The sequence below is a fragment of the Protopterus annectens genome, chromosome 15.part0 (genome assembly GCF_019279795.1).
Source record: "Protopterus annectens isolate FY-2018-M chromosome 15.part0, PAN1.0, whole genome shotgun sequence".
NCBI lineage: Eukaryota > Metazoa > Chordata > Ceratodontiformes > Protopteridae > Protopterus > Protopterus annectens.
In genome coordinates this window covers 797533462-797554021 of record NC_056749.1, presented here as the reverse complement: position 1 = coordinate 797554021, position 20560 = coordinate 797533462, and the positions used below count along the sequence as shown (strand labels likewise).

Below are 20560 nucleotides of genomic sequence, written 5' to 3'. Positions count from 1 at the left end.
GTTTATGTCTGCTTGCTGCACTGAAACTGGGATAACACATTCGTAAATTGAAAGAGCTGCATAGCAAACAGAACACATGCATAAATTTAATAACAGTCAGTATTGTAACAGCATGCCAGTTACATTTATGGCAACAGGCCACCAACAATGGGGTTTTTACAAGGTATGTTAGTATGCAACGAATTAAATATATGTACAACAGTAGAACACAACTCCCGACATTAGGTTTTGAAAAAGCATACCTGTAGTATAAGAATAATAGTTATTGATGCAGAGAAGGGTTAGGGGGAGAGAAAAAAGTCCATTACAAACCGTATAAGCTTATATTTTTCACAACAGTATTGCTCAATCTCTACAGGTCTGCCCTCACTTTACATTTGCCTGTGGCCTATTGCTACTGTAGCACATACATACATGTTAAAATGTTAACTTGGAATGGTATGGGCCAAACTGTGACAACTCTGGTTACACGACTAGGACTCGTATATGTCAGGGTTACATAAATGACTAACAAAGTGTACCCTGCTCTGAAGTTGTGTGAGTGAACTACTGGCATAACTCAACTGGATTTACTATCTGTGTCCAAGGTTATTGGCAACAGAGATCATTAGCCATGTCAGCGTGACACTTGAGAGACATGTATCGGGAAGAGTGCATGGTGTATGTACCAATCCTGCTGTCATTTGCAGGCATGGGGTTGAACACTGGAGCAGTTGTATACAATTTATTAGTATACCCTTCAAACGGCTACTACAAACATTTATTTACCTGTACGCCTTGTAGAGAAAATATCTGTTAATACTACCTGTTTTTACAGATATTCAGGATTACTTCTGTGTAACTATAAACACATCTTAATACCAGTCACTGGATTCCAACCATGGTTTGTGTGTGCAAAAATGAATGACTGCTTACCCAACCCGTATACATTTGGACATTCATATATTTGCAGCCTCCACCTATGACACTGTCATACTTGCCTGCATCAGCATACCCACATTCAGGACTACATAGATGGATTAGTCTTTCCAGCTAAGCCACAGCAATATAAGACTACTTTTTAATATATAAAATAACCATGTCGCTTCCTAAACTTTACTCTCACAGAATTCTAATACCATTACATGTACTTCTTTAAGGAAATTCTCACAACTTTGTTTGAAGTCCTACTGTTATGGAAGTACCATTATAATCATTACCCACAGTTCAGTGTACATAGCAGTAGGCCAGCAGTCAATATCTTCCAATCTTAGAGACAAACATCTTGTAGAGCAATTAGGACCCCCCCCCACAAGTCTCCTACATGTCCTTTGGATGCATTATGAAAACCCTAAGCACGAGTTGAATAAGTGACATTCACAACTGCTACGCTATTGCATCTGTTTGTCATGCCATATTGTAAAATAATTAATCTTATTAATAATCACAGTCATTATAATCACACTCTTATAATCACAGTCATTGTTTGCAGCAGCCAGGAAGCTGAAAACCTAGACAAAAATGAGTTCAGTGAAACATTAATGGAAACTGAATTAGATATATTCAAATGCAAAAGGAAAAGGGTGTTTGTATTAAATTACATATAAACCATCATCAGCCTAAGTTATGTATTACTATTAGGCGTTATTAAAATTAGATAGCTTTTCACAGTTTAAATGGTCCTTATTTCTTCACAACAGGCCAGAAGTAAAGTGTGCCCATCATCTGTAACAAATACAAAAATTCCAAACATTTCCATAAGCAGCAGAATTAACCATGACAGCACTTCCCTGAGACTCAATTCAGGCTCCAAAAGCACTTATGCTAAAATAAAATAGCATGTCTTATTGAAAACACATTTACACATCAATATCACATACCTCAAAAGTCAAGAACATTATTGAATGCCTAGTTGCACATGCTGTAATGTGATCATTGCCTTGGCAAACTCAGATATGCGCACACACACACACACACACACACACACACACACACACACACACACACACACACACACACACACACACACACACACACACACACACACACACATTTATGACACAAGGGCCTGCAAATGCCATCAAAAGCTTTTATTATGTCTGGCACAAGATTAATCTTTCTTGATACATATTATGCAAAACTCATATTTCAGTGTCTGTACTTTCTTTGGGCTATAATTATAAACCATCAGTTGAACACAGTCAGCTGTTTCCCATTTTCCAATAAAATATGTCAGACATTCTACTCCTATTTCCAAGTAAACTCTGAAATGAATCTTTCAAATTAACCTCATTGTTCACAAACATGAATTGTCCAGGTCCCCTTATTGCTCTAATCAAAAGTCACACAACCCGCAGCTCGGCCCACATTCAGCTTCCATGCATTACATTTCCAGCTACCACTGGGCTCCACCCAAACGCACTGAGGGCAACCATGCCTTTGAGCCTGTGAAACCTGCCATCACCAGGCACAACAAGCAGCCAGGAGGAAAGCCCGTGAAACAGCAAACCACCAAGGCAAGCAACCAAATCACCATGAAAACACCCGCAAAACCATGAACCAATGAAACAGCAGCAAGGCATGTCCATGAATATCCAATCCGCAACTCCCAATAATGAAGAAAACAGGATCCCCCCCCCACTTTTTTTCTTTCTTCTTTTTCTTTTGGAGGCAAAGGCAGGGAAGGGAAACATCAAAAGCACCAAGCACCTACCCAACCTCCCACACTAGTGACCCGCCCCACAGATCCCACAGCACTCTCCCTGAACACATCCAACAAAAAAAAAAAATAAATAAATAACCTCTCAAACCGATATTTCCACAACCCCAGATGCAGAAAAGACACCTCTCCAAATTTAAGTGACCCCTCAATATTCCCATACCATCTGCGACTCCCGCCTTCCCATCGAAAGTTCAAAGAGGCCTAGAATGAACAAGCCATCACACTAGTTAAGCATATGCAAGAAACAGTCTAGGATCACTTCACACCAACCTGATGAGACTCAAAAACAAGAAGCTGAAGGACTTGCTCGGGGTCCCAAAACTTGCAAACAGCAATTCGCCCAGACCTCCTGTGAAGCAGGAAGAAGGAAAAGAAAGCCACACTGCCCCTCTGTGCATCATCCATACACCAAAAGGGCAATACTTACATTCCCTGACAACAGCTCACACTGGTCCCGCTACCCAAAACAAGCCCATCTGCTTTCAAGTCATCAGAGCAAAGGAAATACAAACATGCAAAACAGACCACAAACACCAACAGTACAGCATTCACAGCACTCCATCACTCTACGAAAACTTGACAGTGCACATGAAACCACATATATATATATTTTTTTATCACCCATTCTCACCCCAACCTCAGGAAATAGCCCCACAAAGTTGTCCATTTATTCTGTCTATTCATCTCCCTGACTGGTGATAATCATAACCGCAGTTTTCCAACTCTTCCCGCTGTTAATCAATGATATTTTATGCCACTGATGTAAGCAATTCCCAGCTTGGAAGGGGCACGTTTAATGAATCTAAAAGTAGACCAGTCTGAGCATCTTCATGAGCCCTACACATATCTTCTTCTGATTTCAGGAGACCTCACTGTAGTTCTTTCAGTCTCCATCTGAGAAATTAGTATGGGTATCTAGAAAAACTTCTTCCTCTTTATCCGGTGAAAGCTGAGCCACTGTTGCAACCCAGTGCCTCCTTATTTACACTGTACCCACTGAGACCTAGACCAGCTTAAAAGCGCGACCAAACGTGCGCGAAAGTCAGCTGCCTTACCAAGCAGCCAATCAGAACACGTAAACACCACAGACTTCAAACCAGATAAGCCCAAGGAACCGCACGCCCAGGAGCTAAACCATTGAGAGGTATGTCCCTGACATGCCTTCAATCACAGCCGAATTAGTAAAGGAAACAGAATTTTTTTTTTTTGGACAGAGAAAAGGGGAAATTGAAAGATCTGAAATAATAACTACCTATTTATCCCCATACACTAGAACAATGCCTCCTCTCGTTTAAGTCTATAAAGCTCACTTCCCACAACGTATTAATGTTTAAATTAAGTCTTCAGTTTACGTAAACTACACCAGTAAACCCCCCCTCTTGGTGATTAACTGTAGTAAGCTTAACAACCCGAACATTAATATTTAAATTAAATTAAGACTTTAGTTTACGTAACCTAAACCAGTAAACCCTCCTCTTGCAATTAACTGTAGTAAACTTAAAAACCCCAACATATCAATACCAATATCACCATTAGGAAAAGAAAGAAAATATTATACTACCATACTCACCTCATTCTTCCTATCCCTATTAACCCCAAGGTCTACCTTACCACCACAGTTCCTACAGGTCGTCTTGGATGTAATCCTGCTCTGTAGCAAGTTCACGCCAAATGTGATTACTTGCCCAGCTACACTTGTCTAAACCCCTTAAGCTCCTTCCCACCCATACCTCATTTCCTCCCAGTCATTCCTCCCTTCATTTAACCTTTTCATCTCCCCAGCCCACCTAACTCCCACTAATACCAATCTAACCCTCTTGAAGATGTCCCTGGATAACTTAGTTTGTTGCCAAACCTCATTTATAGGTTATAAATTAGTAAGAATAAAAGTATTTGTGTTAGTATGCATTTTTCTAATGAATATGAAGTCTAAAACGCAAATGTCTGTCATTATTTAGCTCACAGGAGGAGGAAGAAGTGTTGTTCTTCTCTGTTGTCTTTTGCTAGGGCTATGGCAGAAATTTGATGGCCAGTTAAAGAGAGGCTAGATAAGAGGGAGTCTACTGTATGTGTATATATATCTCTATATATGTAGATATCTATATCTATATCTATGGACATGGGATATACTGGCCTGAATGTACCCATAAAGATTTATAAAGTAAAACATTATAGTCTTTCAGAGACCATGGAGCTGAAACACTGGTATGTCCTTACGGGATCATTTACAAATATCCCATGAGCCTCCACTACAGGACGTTTAAGGTATTACACAGTGAAGACTATAGCTTGACTGGGACTTTCTTGAACTTTTTACTGAATGGTTTGTTTGTGTAACATTTTACCCTTTGCTTATGTATATGAAGTATGTATGTGGTACCATGTCATTGTCAAAAGTTTCTTTTATCAGCTTTTCTTTTGTATGTGAAAACCCTCAGTGGTAGAGTTGATCAAATCACATTCTAGTCAAGCTGATGAATATAAACTATAATGTAATTCTCTGTGTTTTTCCTTGTTTGGTTGTTGTACCACCGTGGATAACTTCTGATGGTGTGAGTAGAGACCGCCCACACTGGAGAGTGTTGGTGTAGAGCCCTATCATGTAAACGTAACTTTGTAAAGACTTATTTACTTTCAGTTAAGTTTACTTTTTTTCTTTCAGGAAAGGACAGTGTATTTTTACAACTGCAACTGTTTTTTTACTTTTGCAATTATTTTACATGGTCATAGATGAATTCCCTTGATATGTTGTGTTTTGGTCAATTTCATCTGCAAACATTAGTAATTTACTCACATGTATAACAAGCACCTGGCTGGATTTAACTGTTTATTATACACTGGAATCTTCTGTACTACATTTGAGAGATCTACCTTCAGCTGTACTCATATTCTACTATCCTGCTGTCTATGGCCTTATTCATCTTTACATTTACTGAGACTGTCTCACACCATCACATGACTACTCTGTACTTTTACTTTTCATCTGTCCCTCCTCCTTATTTCATGTGCATATCACTTCCATTACAAACTATGTCCTAAGATGTGTATAATAAATTGTTCACTTAGACTGCAGAAGTCATACTGAATAATTTTACTACTTTTGTAATACTGTACCTTTTGATATGATTGTCTCTGTCTCAGTCTGTTCTAACCTCAGTTATGTACGTATGTTAGGTTGTTACCTATGTTGTATTTCTGTCTCTATTAATTTGTTATCATTAGGCTTTATTTCCCAGGCCTGTGCTGAAAATGGGCTGTTAGGTCAATCAAGATATCCTGGTTAATAAATGAAATGAATGAATGAATGAATGAATGAATGAATGAATGAACGAACGAACAAATAAATAAATACTTACTTACTTACTTACTTACTTACTTTTTTGTACACGTTCAGCCCCTTTCACAAAATTAGTGTTAGCCTAAAATAGTTCCTTCCAGTAGTGTGCACATATTCAAACTATAAAGACATCACAGATATTGTTTATAGATAAAGTGTTTGGGAACACCTTAAATCATCTGACTGTGAAAGAAAAACCTGCTATACCTCCTCCACATACATGCACATGCATTGTACCTGAAAGTATTGGACAGTTATATATGGTGACAGAAACAGTCCAGTAATTCATTTTTAATAATTTACAGTTTATTTTACAACAGTGTACCTCCCCCAAAAACTTTCTGTCATTTAAATTCTGTCATTGAAATGATTAAAAAATGCTTTTTCATGCACACTGCCTGAAAACATTTAGTTCTAGGGATTTTTTTCAACATTTTTTCACAGTACCTGTCTCTGTCACCAGGGAACAGCTCTAGGCATTGACCAAGTGATGTCACAGTGGCATTTGATGTTTTTAATATACTGTTTTATAACAAATTATGAGGCCAGCTTGAACTTGTTTCAGGAAAAATCCAAGTATGCCTAAAGATGATGTGTGCTTATAATGCTAACAATTTTTTTTACCATTTTTATGTAATAATTGGCTAAATTCAGAAGGATAAGTAAAGTAGGTAGATTCGGACAGCCACAGTGGTGCAGTGGTTAGTGTTGTCGCCTCACAACAAGAGGCTCTCTGGTGTGATTTTCGGCTGGAGCGCCTTCTGTGTGGAGTCTGCATGTTCTCCTCATGTTTGAGTGAACTTTAAAGACATGCAGGTAGGTGCGTGCATGAATGGGTGTGCCTTCTTTGAAGGTTGGGTGCCGGGCTGGCAACTCGACACTGTAAAAATCCACTGCCAATCATAAGCAGACTGGAGATCCGCTGTGGCGACCCCTAACCAGGAAAAGTCGAAAGACATTACTTACTTTACTAAGTAAAGTAGATAGAGTTAAATGCAAATCAATATAAAAATAATGATTTATTCAAAATGTGCAGTGTGTATGTGTTGTACACACTGGCTATGGTAAGTTACTTATTTCTAGCTAAGGATTAAATGATCTTCATTGGTTTGAGGGAGGCCCACTTTGATGAATTCCAAGAAGCTATGGCCAAATATACGTGTCTCATACACATGTGCATCAGACTCCAAAGCAAATCTATAATGTTTATTGGATGCGTTATAGACATTAGTTTTATTTTTATTTTTCTATTACTAGTATTTTACTTCATGTAAGTAAACAGTTTACCTTTTAATGAAAAATAGTTTTTTTTTTTTCTTTTACTTTCTCACCATTGTCAAAATCTTCTAAAAGTTAGGCCATTCAGCACATTCAGCAACACAATTCACTGCCGGTGCTGATATTTGATAACTGGAGTTAAGGGTTTAAACAAGTATGGCTTGTTCACTGCTATTGTTGAATTACAGTTATGATGCCTTAAAAACAATTGAATAATGAAGTCAATATTGAAAAGTTAAACTAGCAAAGTAGATGGATTGAATGATGGGAGGTGCCTTAAACTGAATTAAGGTAACCACTGCTTTCTGTCAATGCTGTTTTCCCTAATAGTTTCAAAGAACTTTTTAACTACATATTGTTGATGCAAAGAATGTCTGTTTTTGCTTTTTTTAATCTAAAATACATATGAATACTAAAAAGACCTGTCACAAAATATTGAAAATTCTACTTTGAATACAAAAAGTTTTGATCATTCAACTGTAAAAGTCTATCTGTATAAAGTAAGGGCCTTATGGTGGTCAAGCTCCTTGCATCCCCCTGAGGATGATTATATGCCACACACCCCTGCTGATTAATATTATCACCTTCAAAGTTGCCATTATGCATTGAAAAGGAAAACATTAAGTTTATGTGCCAACGGTTTATATATATGAAATATTTTATTTTTCTTTCCCTATGCATTTGCAGTATTGAGAAAAACTGAGAAACATTGGTCATGTAGTTTAGATTTAGAAACTACATTAATTGCAAGGTTATTGATATGTACTGCTGGACTGCACCCCATTCATCTAAGGTTAATGGATAGCTAACCCTTTCTGGATAAGGTTAATAAAAATTATATTGTTTTGATGGATTTATTATATTTTATTTTATTTTATTTTTCATTTGTTTACTGGGAAAGTCTGATTGGATGCAGGTCCATTTTCAGCGGAGGCCCGGGGAGAAAAGTGAGTCAATACATTATAGAATATACAAATATGAATATCTGTGAGATTACTTTTATTTTTGTTCTGTCATAGCATTATTGGGGATTTATCAATGGGTAAACTAGCAGAGAGTGGGAGGTAGAGAGCCACTGTTTTGTTGTTAGTAGTATCCCAGCAACAGTGCATTGGTATGGCTTAACCTGGAGCATGACATGAGCAAAGCTAGTTTTTTTACGGAGTGGGTTTTGAGACTTTTTTTAAACTGGGAAGAAGAGGCGGTAGAAGTTAAGTAATTTGGGAGTGAATTCCAGGTACTGGCAATAGAGCAGGCAAAACAGAGATTTGCCAGCCTCATTTTTGTGTTTAATGACATTTATGTGGTTCTCATTACTGTATCTTAAGGTTCTGGAGGTGGTGTAGGGATAGATTAAATGTTGAAGGGCAGGGGTTTTGTCAGCAAGTTAGTAGAGCTTGTGAGCTATTGTGAGTTGGTTGTGAAGGAGGGGTTGTGGAAACTCAAGCCAGTTCAGTTGCCTGAGGGCTAGACAGTGATGGGTCCTATGAGTGGCATCGGTAGCAAACCTGGCAATCTTTTTGTAGCAAGATTCCATCTTCGTTAGCTCGGTCTGGCAAAAGTTAGTTAAGATAGGGTAGGCTTAGAGAAGATGGGTTCTTGCAATAGTGGCTTTGGTGTGTTTAGTCATGAACTGTCGGTTCCTGTAAAGGAGACCTAGCTTTTTGTTGACCTTTTTGATTGTTTGGGATATAAGTAGGCTGAATTTCAGATTATTGTCAATTTCTACGCATAATAGCTTTATGTGAGTTGTTTGGGTGATTTGTCTATTATCTTTAGATTGTATGATAAAATTATTGGTTAGTGGAGGAGATTGACCTTGGCTAAAGAGAATGAGTTTGTTTTTTTTGGGATTAAGTATAAGTTTGATATTGGTGAACCATGCTTCAACTAGGGTAAAGTTATTTTGAGTGATGGTTTTTAGTTCATTCAGAGTGGGGGCAGCACATATAATAGTGGTGTCATCTGCATATTGCACTACAGAGGCAGAGAGAGAGGATGAGGCTGTCTAGTCAGTAAAGAGTGAAAATAGCAAGGGACCGAGGATGGACCCCTGAGGGACACCTATGGCTATTGGTAGTAGGGGGAACAATTGGTCATGCCATAGAGGAGCTTATGTGGTTGAAGTGAATACTCTAAAAAAGGGCCTTACAGAAACAGATGCTTGGTGCCAGAGCCATGGGCTCAAGCTCAGTGCCAAGAAATGTATAGTTATCCCCTTTGAGAAAAAACATGTACCCATGAATTACCACATAGGTGGAAGTACACTAAACACCGAAAGTGTGATAAGAGACTTAGGGACACAGGTGGACAGTGGTCTCACCTTCAATAACCACATCGCCACAATAGTCAGGAAATCCTTCTATGTGGCAAACCTCATCACTAAGGGCTTTTCATCCAGAAAAAATGAGGTCATTGTCCCACTGTACTCATCCTTCATTAGACCCATTGTAGAATACAACGCCCCATTTGGTATGTACCTCTCAAGACATCTGCAACAACTGGAAAGGCCGCAGAAATACCTCACTAAATGAATCACAGGCCTAAAGCAGATGCCCTATGCTGACCACCTTAAAAAACTCCAGCTATACTGTCGCATATCGTTTACTCATAGGCGATCTCTGCTTAACATACAAGGCCATGTCAAACCCAGAGCTGTTGGACATGCTACACTTAAAGAAATCCCAATCACTCAGAGCCACATGCTCCAGGGATCTAAACCTTGTCATCACAATAAACAAAACATGCTGGAGGGATAGGTTCCTGACCCAGAGACTCCCCAGACTCTGGAATAGATTGCCCATACATGTCAAGCAGAGTGCCTCTCTGGCCCTCTTCAAAAGGAACCTTGATGATTGGATGGGAGAAAGGAAATTCACCCCAGGGATCATGTCAGTTGCCCTGCTAGACAGGGGTCCAAGGAAGTAAATAGTGTGGGAAGAAATAGCCAGGGAATTGTTATGGCTAGGCTTGTATAGGCCCTAGGGCTGATAGCCTAGTACCAACCTATGAACCTATGAACCTATGTTGAGGGTAGCTAGAGTTTCTAGGAGTATGGTATGGGTGACCATATCAAAGGCTTTGGATAAGTCTAAGAATATGGAATATACGAACAGTCTGTTGTTTCTATGATGACTGACAATGTTGGAAAATGAAAGCAGTACTGTGACAGTCCTATGGGAAGGTCTAAAGCCATGCTGGGATTTGGATAGTAGGTTGTTTTTTAGGAGGTACTGCATAAGCTGGGTATGAACTACTCTTTCTAATATTTTTGATAAAGGTGATAGGATTGCAATAGGGCTGTGGTTGGTAAGCTCAAGTGAGTTACCCCCTTTGTGCAGTGGGGCTGCAGGGGGGCTTGCCCCCCTGCTTAAAACCTTTTTTTTGTTTATTTCAATATTTTTTTTTAGGTTCGAAATTTTAATAGTTCGAACATTAAAGTTCGATCTTTAGTGCTTTGAACATATAATATAGACCTGAATCTGCTGTTATCTGTAGGAAATCCGCTGGAAGATCGTCAGCTGCTGATGTGGTTGGTTTAAGTTTCTTGAGGAGTTTAGCAATTGTATTAGTGGGGACTGGGTTCAGGGAAAACTGAGGTAGGAGTTTTTTGTACTGAAATGAGTGGTGGTCACTGTTGGTGTGGGGTTACTATTTGTGTTTTGGGTATTGGCTATGGCTTTGATTGTTTCAATAAAGTACTTGTTAGGGATGTTGTTGTGGTTATTTAGTAATACAGGGGAAGGAATGGTAAATTTTCCTGGGTGTATTAAGCTATTTATTGAGGCCCAGAATTTTTGAGGGTTGTGAGCATGTTTTTCCTAGTTTTATAGTAGTTAGTTTTGTCAAGTTTTATTAGTTTTTTGGCTCTGTTGTGAAGTTCAAGGTAATTCTGTTTCAGGGTACTGGTTTTGCATTTGTGAAATTGGAACCAGGCTTTGTCTCTTTCTTTCATCATGGACCTAGCATATTTTGATAGCCATTGGGCATAGTTGGTTTTGATCCTAGTGGTTCTGGGTGGTGCATGGGAGTTTAAGAATTTTAGGAAGGTTGAGTTAAAGTAGTACACAGCTTTGTCTAGAGATAGCTGTTTTAGGGGAGTCCATTTACAGCATTTTAGTGAATTGATAAGATTATAGGCTCTAAAGGTTTTTTGTTATGAACTACTCTGAGGATGGGTGGTTTGGTTTGGTGGGACTGGTTCCTAATTAATTAGGTTGCTTGATGGTCACTCAGACTGTCAGGAAGACAGCCTGATTGGAGAGCCAGAGTGGGGTCTGATAGTAGAATCCAGTCTAAGATGGACTGGCATTTGAAGGTTTTGTCATTTCTTGTGGAGGCAGATATGATTTGGGAAAACCCATGGAGGTTAATGTGGGTAGAGGGATGTTGGCTGGAGCAATCAGACCAGTCATTGTTAAAGTGGGTCTATATTAGAACATCGAAGTATTACTACTTCGAATGTTCTAATATCGAACCCTTTGCATCAAATGCTAAAATAACGAAGCTGCAGAATATCGAATACTTTCCTAGGGAAAGTATTTGGTAGGCCATTTCTGCAGCTTCGCTATTTCCTCGACTGTGGAGCGAAGGTTATAGACCGGGTTAAGGTAAATGTGCGAACGAAGGTGAGTGTGCGATAGGGACCTTAGGGTTAGGGAGCGGGTAAGGTGAGTGTGCGATAGGGACTTTAGGGTTAGGGAACGGGTAAGGTGAGTGTGTGATAGGGACGTTAGGGTTAGGGAGTGGGTAAGGTGAGTGTGCGGTAGTTACGGACCTTAGGGTTAGGGTTGGGTTAAGGTAAGTGGATAGCTAGTAGTGTATGTATGGTTTAGTGTAGGGTTTTGTGAAGTGTATGTGTGTGGATTATGTATTTTGGTGTGCTTATGTTGTGTGTATGTTTGTTGGAACAGCAAATTTTTTCCCTGGGAAAAAATTAGCTGTTTTGAGTGTTCGATGTTATGGTGTTTCGAGTGAAATGGTTCGATATTAGAACATTCGAAGTAGTAATACTTCGATGTTCTAATATAGACCCGTTAAAGTCACCTAATAGTATGGCTTCTTGTGGAAGGGAAGCTGACAACCAGTTAAGTAGATTTTCCAGTATGGTAATGTTTTTGTCAGGTGGGATATTTCCCCCTGCAATAATTATTTGTTTATTGGGGTTAAGTTTTAGTCTGGCTAGGATTAGTTTTATGTCTCTGACTTCTTGGGAGTTACATTCGAATTGTTCAATAATGAGGTAGCTTTGGAATAGTATGGCTACACCCCATCCCTTTTTTCCTGATCTATCTTTACGTATAATATTGCAGCTAGGGGCAGTAATTTTATTGTCATGATGTTCAGGTTTAAGTCAAGTTTCTGTTAATACAACTATATCTGGTTTGTATAGCGCTAGTAGGGCATGGAGGTCCTGTATTTTGTTAAGTATACTCCTTACATTAATATTAAAAAGGAGAAGAGATATGGTAGGTCTTAGGATTAGGCTTTATTGAGTTTGTGGTGTTACATTTGTTGGGTCCTGGATTTGGGTGAATGTTGCCACAACATGTGAGTTTTTGTAGTAGGTGTAGATAGAGTTTGTTTAGTTTGTGGAATATTTTGGCTGTTTTGTGGGAGGAGTGGGGGCTAGTGTAGTATGTTAGAGTTTTGAGGTGAGGTCACAAGGGGATATAGGGAAATAGTTAGATTTTATGGGCTTGGTAAAGGGTTCTGTTTGCCATGGTGGTGGTGGGGTAAAATAAAGTTGTGTGTAGTAGGAGGAGAGGAAGGTCAGAAGGAGGAGAGAGAAGAGGGTTAATGTGTAACATAGTGGTTGTAGAAGGTGGGTGCTATGAGTAGAGGACATATTATTTAGTTATAGGTGAGTTTGTTGTGTGTAGGAGTGCTAGCAGTAACTGTTGGGTGAGGTGTTGTGTAGGGTGTGGTGAAGTGTTTTGGAGTGGGGATGATAGGAGTTGATTGGATAATTGGGAGTGAGGTGTGGTGAAGTGTTTTGTTGTGGGACATGATACAGAGGAGATGATTGGATAGTTGGGAATGAGGTGTGGTTGGGGGTGTGGTGTATAACTATAAATGTAATTGATATGGGGGTGGCGGAGTGAAGTGAGTCTGAGTGGTAGCGAGGGTGAATGGAGCTGGACTACACCATCCATGAGGAGCAGAGAGTGGCAAACACAAAGAAAACAAGCAGGGAGAGAGGTTGGCTGAGTTGGGGAGGACAGCTATAATAATAGCACCACTATGTAGACTTTCTGCACTAGTCTGTGGAGGAAAGGACTGTCTGGTCTCAGAGCCTAGAGAGATGCCAGAGAGCTAAGTGGGGTGAATTAGAAGAGGAGAAAAGGGAGAAGAGACTCGGGGTTACACAGTAGTAAAAATAAAAAATGTCCAGGGGTGAAAGGCAAGTAGAGTGAGTGGACACACAATATGCAGGTTAGACAGGGGGATTGTGGTAGAGGGGGAGAAGAATTACAAGGCAAATGGAACTTACAGAGCAGATACAGCTAGGTATTTGGATAGGTCAGAAGAGAATATTCAACTGAATGGTTGAGAGAGCAAGGGGGTGGGGGTGGGGGTGTGCCGAGTTGAGTTGTAACTGACCGCTGACACCTTTATTAGAAGGCAGAATAAAATGATAAAAAGACAGGGTAAAATATTATGCATATGCACATACACTGTTTAAAGTGAACTGTTTCTGGGAAGGATTCCACAGATGAATTAGTGCCTCGAGAGGGAATGGGTGGATCTCCTGGGTTGGCAAGAGTTTTTGAGGCTTTGTAGTGAGGGAAGGGACCTGCAAAATAAAGATAGAAATAAGGATGAGGGTGAGGCAAACAAGAGCAGTTTTAGCTGGGGTAGAGTAGTGCAGAGGAGGAGGGGAGACCTAGGACAGGAATAGAGAGGAGATTGATTAAGGAAAAACAATTTCAGTGTTAGAACGAGGGTAGAAGGTAGAGTTAGTATAGAGGAAGAACCTTTAATGAGAAAGGAATGAGGGAAGAGAAAAATATGAGGTTAGAGAGACAAGCTTAGCTGAGATATGAGTGGGGAGGGGGAAAGCAGAAAACAGGATAATGCGAGGGAGAAATAGGTAGGAAAGTAAATGGAGGTTAAGAAAGAAGAAAGATGAATGCACTCAGATAAGATACTGTGGAGCATAAAACTGTTCAAAAATTATTATCTAAGTTGGACTAGTTACCGGAAGTACAGTAGTGAAAAATACATTCAGACAACATCAGCAATTACATACATACATACATACAAATGTTTCAAGCACGGGCATTAATGCCCTTCTAGCTTGACAATATACCAAAACACTTGTTCTCATAATAAGTGTCCAGGCTGTTCTTAAAAATATCTAAACTAGTACTTGCTTTAATGTAATTTGGTAGTCTGTTCCAAGCATCAGCTACTCTGTCAGCGAACCAACTAGTACACTTCTCATTCCTATAGAATATTCTACATAGGTTGTCTGATGATTCTCTAGTACTTTTTGATAACCCCAAACATTCCCAGAGGTAGTTGTCCCTAAATGCCCTATATACCTAAATAAGATCTCCTCTTAAATATCTGTAAAAGACACTGTATAAGTTCAGATGTTTTAGTCTTTCATAATAACTTAGATTTTCACATCCATGAATGCCCTTGGTTTATTTCTGCTGTACTCTTTCCAGTTTATTCATGCTTATTTTCCTATAGGGTTTCCATACTGTTATTCCATACTCAAGTCTGGGTCTAATGTAACTAACAAACAATGGCTTCATTATTTTTGATTTCCTAGACATTATAAATCTTTTTATACAACCTATAGTTCTATAACTATCATTAGCCAATTGGTTGATATGATTAGAAAAACTCATAGCTGAATCTACCCATATACCCAGGTCCTTAAATGAGTCTACAGTTTCAATCACTGTGTGCTGTATTAAACATTCACCTTTCAGTTTATGTCTCCCAAATCTCATATGCTTAGTTTTTGATGTATTTATCAACATAATATTCTCCTGTGCCCAAATGGTCAGTTTAGTCGAATTATTTTGCAGACATGCCTTACCTGTAACAATTGTAATCAGTTTACCCAATTTCAGGTCATCAACATATAGACTGTAGAACACCTTAGATGAAAAAGTAAGGTCTGAAAGATACAATCTAAATACGTAAGGGCTTAGGATAGAGCCCTATGGGACACCTTGACTGTAACCAAGGATTTTACCTGTCCAGTTGGTGTGTGATACTTGCTATGTCCTATTTGTAGGCCACACAACTATCCATCTTATCAACAGTACATCAATACCTAGTTGTACTAATTTATTTATCAGTGTTTGGTGTATGACCCTGTCACATGCTGAAGTTAAATCTATGTAAATCACATCACAGCACACTTTTTCATTCATAGCTGTTATTATATTTTTATAAAACATCATGTTACAGGTGGTAATAGATCTATTTTCAACATATGCATGCTGATATATGGTTTCAAGTCCCAACCTATCTAGTTCTGGCAATAACTTTCCAGTATTACCTTCTCCATTATTTTTCCACAACATGAAAGTAGACGTAAGGGTCTATATGATTCTTGGTTTGTCCTAGTCCCCTTTCCCTTAAAACGAGGTTTAATAAGTGCATGTGTCCAATCTTGAGGAATCTCCCCATGTTTATATGACCTAGTGAATAATAGATGTAATGGCAGTGTAAGTTCTTGCTTAAGTGTTCTCAGGTCATTGTTACCTATTCCTTCTCCTCCCTGCATTTTGTTTGGATCTAGTTTGCACAGTTCTTTTTCAATATTATCTAATTTGATTCCTGTATCTGGGGTTACCTGGATGTCACTAGGACAATTTACCACCCCTTTTGTGGAGCCAAATTGTTTTGCATAAGAGTTTTTAAATATATCTATAATCTGTTGTGTCTGAGAATAAATGTTAGAATCTGCACAGTTTATCAATTTGTGTATCTTTACTCCTTCCACATCTTATGTATCTATAAAAATGTAGACCATGTGAATTCTAGCATTAGATAATACTGTGCATAGAAAATAAGTCTTTGCACAACTGGAGAAATAGTAACAGAAGGTCTTGCTTCTAAGTTATATGATATACTACAGACTAGTCAAAATTAAGTCCTTGCACAACTGGTGAAGTAGTAACAGAGGTTGCTCTTGAATTGCTTTTGTATTAAAAATTATGATACTACACAAAGAATGGTTGCATTCAAAATAAGCACTCCTGAATGTAAGTATGAATCTCTAAAAGGTACTCTGATTAAAAAGTATTGAATATTCATATATATTACAATGTTGCATGTGCTACAGATAAAGAACTGAATAATATTGTTGTGTCTTCCGACTTTTACCGGTTAAGAGTCATCACAGCAAATCACTGGTCCGCTAATGATTGGCAGTGGATTTTGTATGGTGTCGAGTTGCCAGCTCGGCACCCAACCTTCAAAGAAGGCACACCTACACACGCTTGCACCTACCTGCATGTCTTTTGAAGTTTACATGACCACAGGGAGGACATGCAGACTCCGCACAGAATAACATGACTGTAAAATATTCCACGCAGCAGTAATGTTACATAGTTGAGAGTAATCAAATGTATAAGGTGTGAGAAATTCTGCATGACAAGATATACAATAACATAAGTAAACAGATGTCTTTCTTATTGCATGCTGGTATATTATTTCTTCCTTTCTCCAGAACAAGCTGCAAGAAGACTCATCCCTTCTGGAATTAAAACTTAATGACATCAAAGCCCTTGAAAATCAACAACAACAAATGATATCAGACCTCCAGGTGAGTAAATCTATTTATGGTTCAGTAGGAACATTACATTTCTCATCGTTTCACATCATATCAATTGTTTTTTATAGAATAAATCTTTGAGTTTAGAACAACACATAACATCAGAATTTGCCAAGCTGCACAGGCTACTCCAGGATAAGGAACAAAGTCTGATAGAACAGCTAAAGAAGGAAGCAGCAGGAAGTCTGGGAAAGATGGAGGAAAACCTGAAGGATATAAAAGCCAAACACAGTATCATTCAGGATCATCTAACTTATATTCACTTAGCACTGCAGCTGGAAAATCCTGTAAACATTCTAAGGGTAAGCTATATTTTAGCTGTTCATGTCCCTCTTCTGTTTTAGTCATGTCCCACTGCTAATATGACTGCTTAGCTAAATGACACTGCAAACATTGCTATGTTCTGGTTTATTTTGCACCACACTAAAACACTCAAGTGATGATATCCCCAGAATGAGATTTTGTTCTAACTTGCCCACTGTTGTCCTAGCCTGAGGTATTGTCTCACTCAATAACACTGCATCTGGTTGTTTTAAATATGCTGTTGAATGAGATGGTCTCCATCATTGTCTTTCCTCTGTGTTTGTAGGAATATGTAGCCCTGTCAGAGATCACAGTTTTTAAGGTTACATAAAGGGCTGAGTATGACAAGACTGATTTTCAGCATCTGAAAAATAAAGCTGCATTTTTTTCAAAATAAGTCAAATATATGCAATTTATTTAAATGTAAAACAGATTGACCTTGTTTCTACTTGTAACTTCATTAGATGTCCTAAGTTCATATAAAAATTCCAGCAATTCAGTATAACTTATTAATAAGTTGTAACACAAACTTTTATCATATATACCAAAGCTGAATATACTAAATAATAAGTACTTTTTAAGAGATGGCAATAGTCTGAAGTTACCACATATCTGCCATAAAAATCTGTTTCTGTTTCCCAGTTATATCTTTCAACAACAGGAAATTTCCAGGTAATCTTTCACCTCTATACTCTGCAGCTCTAACATAATTTGTGAACAATGTGCATTTCTTTTAGCACTATATGTGTTGCTCATGTGTGGTGGGTATTAGGGGATACAGAATGGAAATGTGTACCACTGCCATCCAAATATATATGGAAAGGACAACTGGACTTAAAACTTTATAGAAAGTGTGCACTAACTGCCTTGATCTTTGACAATCACCTGTCAAAAATAAATAAGTTGTACATTGCTCTACAATAGGATAGAGATGCATGTATGAATTTCACCAATGTTACTCTAAGCCCAGTGCATTGTAATACCAACTCACTAAAAGTGAATTGAGACATAAGCAAACTGTTTTTATACACATACATACTCACTGTGTTTCACAGAAAGAGCAACTTATATATTTCCCTTGACAGGACTTCTCGGCATTCACAGCATGCTACCTCATATGATACCATTAATCTGTTAACCCCACCTCAGTTACTGATCACTCTTTTAAGAAGAACAAAGCTCTCTATTCGACCTTACCAGCCAATCAGTAAAACAGTTCACTGTACCTATCCAGGCATGTCCAAAAGGCAGTTGCAGGTGTACTCTCTAGGCCAACTGGTGAATCTGGGCATTTTGAGGCAATGTTACAATTGCCTCATGTACACAGACAACTCTCTCCTCCTTCCACCAAACACTAATACTTGCGAGAGATGCAATTATACAACCAAATTGGAGGCTAAGCTCTCTCAACCCAAGACTGGACCAGGCAGTCAAGAGGAGAAGGAAATTACTTGCATCACACCACCAGTCTCACATAGACCTATGAAACCAGCACTGTCAAAAAACACACATAAATACACAAAAACATACTCGGAGGCTCTAAATAAAAATCTGCAAAAGCAACAGAGACTTCCAAAGCAGACATCCAAGCAACCTCTACCCCCAACACAAACCAAGAACATACTTCACAAAACCAGGGTGCCACACAATCACAGCCCTTATGGAAAATTAACATACCCAACACACTAGTGATAGGTGACTCCATAGTCAGGCACACTGATGTCCCACTCACTAGGCTGAACAAGGAGAAGGTTACTGTTAGTTGCCTGTCGGGTGCCAGGATCCACCACATAACACAAGCACTCAGGTCACTCCAGAACAAGTACAAATATGACTCTGTCATTGTGCATGTTGGTGTGAATGACCTGAGCCGTATCTCCCTGGACTACATGAAAAGAGACATGGAGGAGTTCTCTGATCACGTAGCCCAGGCCAGTATGACCCTGACCCTGAGTAGCATCCTGCCCTTACCAAGAATGATGCCAAAAAACAAAAGCTGCTACAAACTGATGGAAGTTCAATGAAAAACACCAATCGTCGAGAGAAAAACCTTTATAGAAATAGCAAACCTTTCGGGTTACTACCATTCTTCCATACGAATACATGTATTAGTATTGAAGAAGGGTAGTAACCCGAAAGCTTTGCTATTTCTATAAAGGTTTTTTTCTTGACGATTGGTGTTTTTCATTGAACTCACCAAGAATGATACCATGGTATAGAGAAAAAATTATCAATTTCAACAATTGGCTAAGCTTTTGGTGTCATTCAAAGGGGATCCAGTGTCTGTCAGCCTGGGATGACATGCTCGACAAGCCACGCTGCTTCGCTAGAGATGGCTTGCACCTGTCACCCTTAGGCTTTCGAATACTGGCCAAAGCTCTTGCAACCTCCATAGTGCATTTTTTATGCAAGGCTCAAAAGACAAACCCACCACTGTAAATAGCACAAGTAACAAAAAAACTGAAGGTAATGCTGCTCAATGCCAGAAGTCTAAACCTCAAAATGCATGCACTCGAGGCACTCCTCAGTATGGAGAAAATTGATAGATGTGCAGTAACAGAAACCTGGTTTAAGGCTCCAGAGAGCACCCCAGCACTACCAGGCTAGAACTCATACCATACATTTTGGCCACAAAACCCGGACCGAAATACAAAAGGCGGGGGAGTATCCATATTCATCAAGGATACCCACACCTCCAGGTTAGTGGCACAGCACGATGCTTCAGAGATCATCCACATGCAACTAACAATGGGCAAAACTGATATTCAAATTATAGCTTGCTACAGATCACCCACAATGTCCCAGGACCCCTACTCCGCATTCCTGGAAACACTGGGAAACATAAAGGTCCTACCAAACACCCTGATATTGGGTGATTTCAATTACCCAAACATTAACTGGGAGAACTACTCAAGTACGAACTCCCTTGCCCAACATTTCCTAGAATTTATAAACTCAAACGCCCTGGATCTACTGGTTAACACCCCCACTAGAGGTGACAACATATTAGACCAGGTCATCACCAACATGGGCGACCGGTGTTCCACACCGGAGGTCAACTCCTTGCTGGTTAGATCTGACCATAAACTAATCACTCTGGACATCCACATTCCGCCACCACCCCCAGTCAAAGAAA

General features: G+C 39.1%; 1 protein-coding gene across 2 annotated transcripts in view; it reads left to right on the top strand.

The window, feature by feature from the left end:
* LOC122789679 (zinc-binding protein A33-like) overlaps positions 1–17909 on the top strand; it is a 125194-nt gene extending 107285 nt beyond the window's left edge. For both annotated transcript variants that reach the window (XM_044057095.1, XM_044057096.1), the window contains exons 2-3: positions 17017–17112; positions 17190–17909. In XM_044057095.1, coding sequence (XP_043913030.1) covers positions 17017–17112; positions 17190–17465 — 372 coding nt within the window. In that variant the 3' untranslated portion in view covers positions 17466–17909. The remainder of the gene's footprint in view (positions 1–17016; positions 17113–17189) is intronic.
* The last annotated feature ends 2651 nt before the right edge of the window (positions 17910–20560 follow it).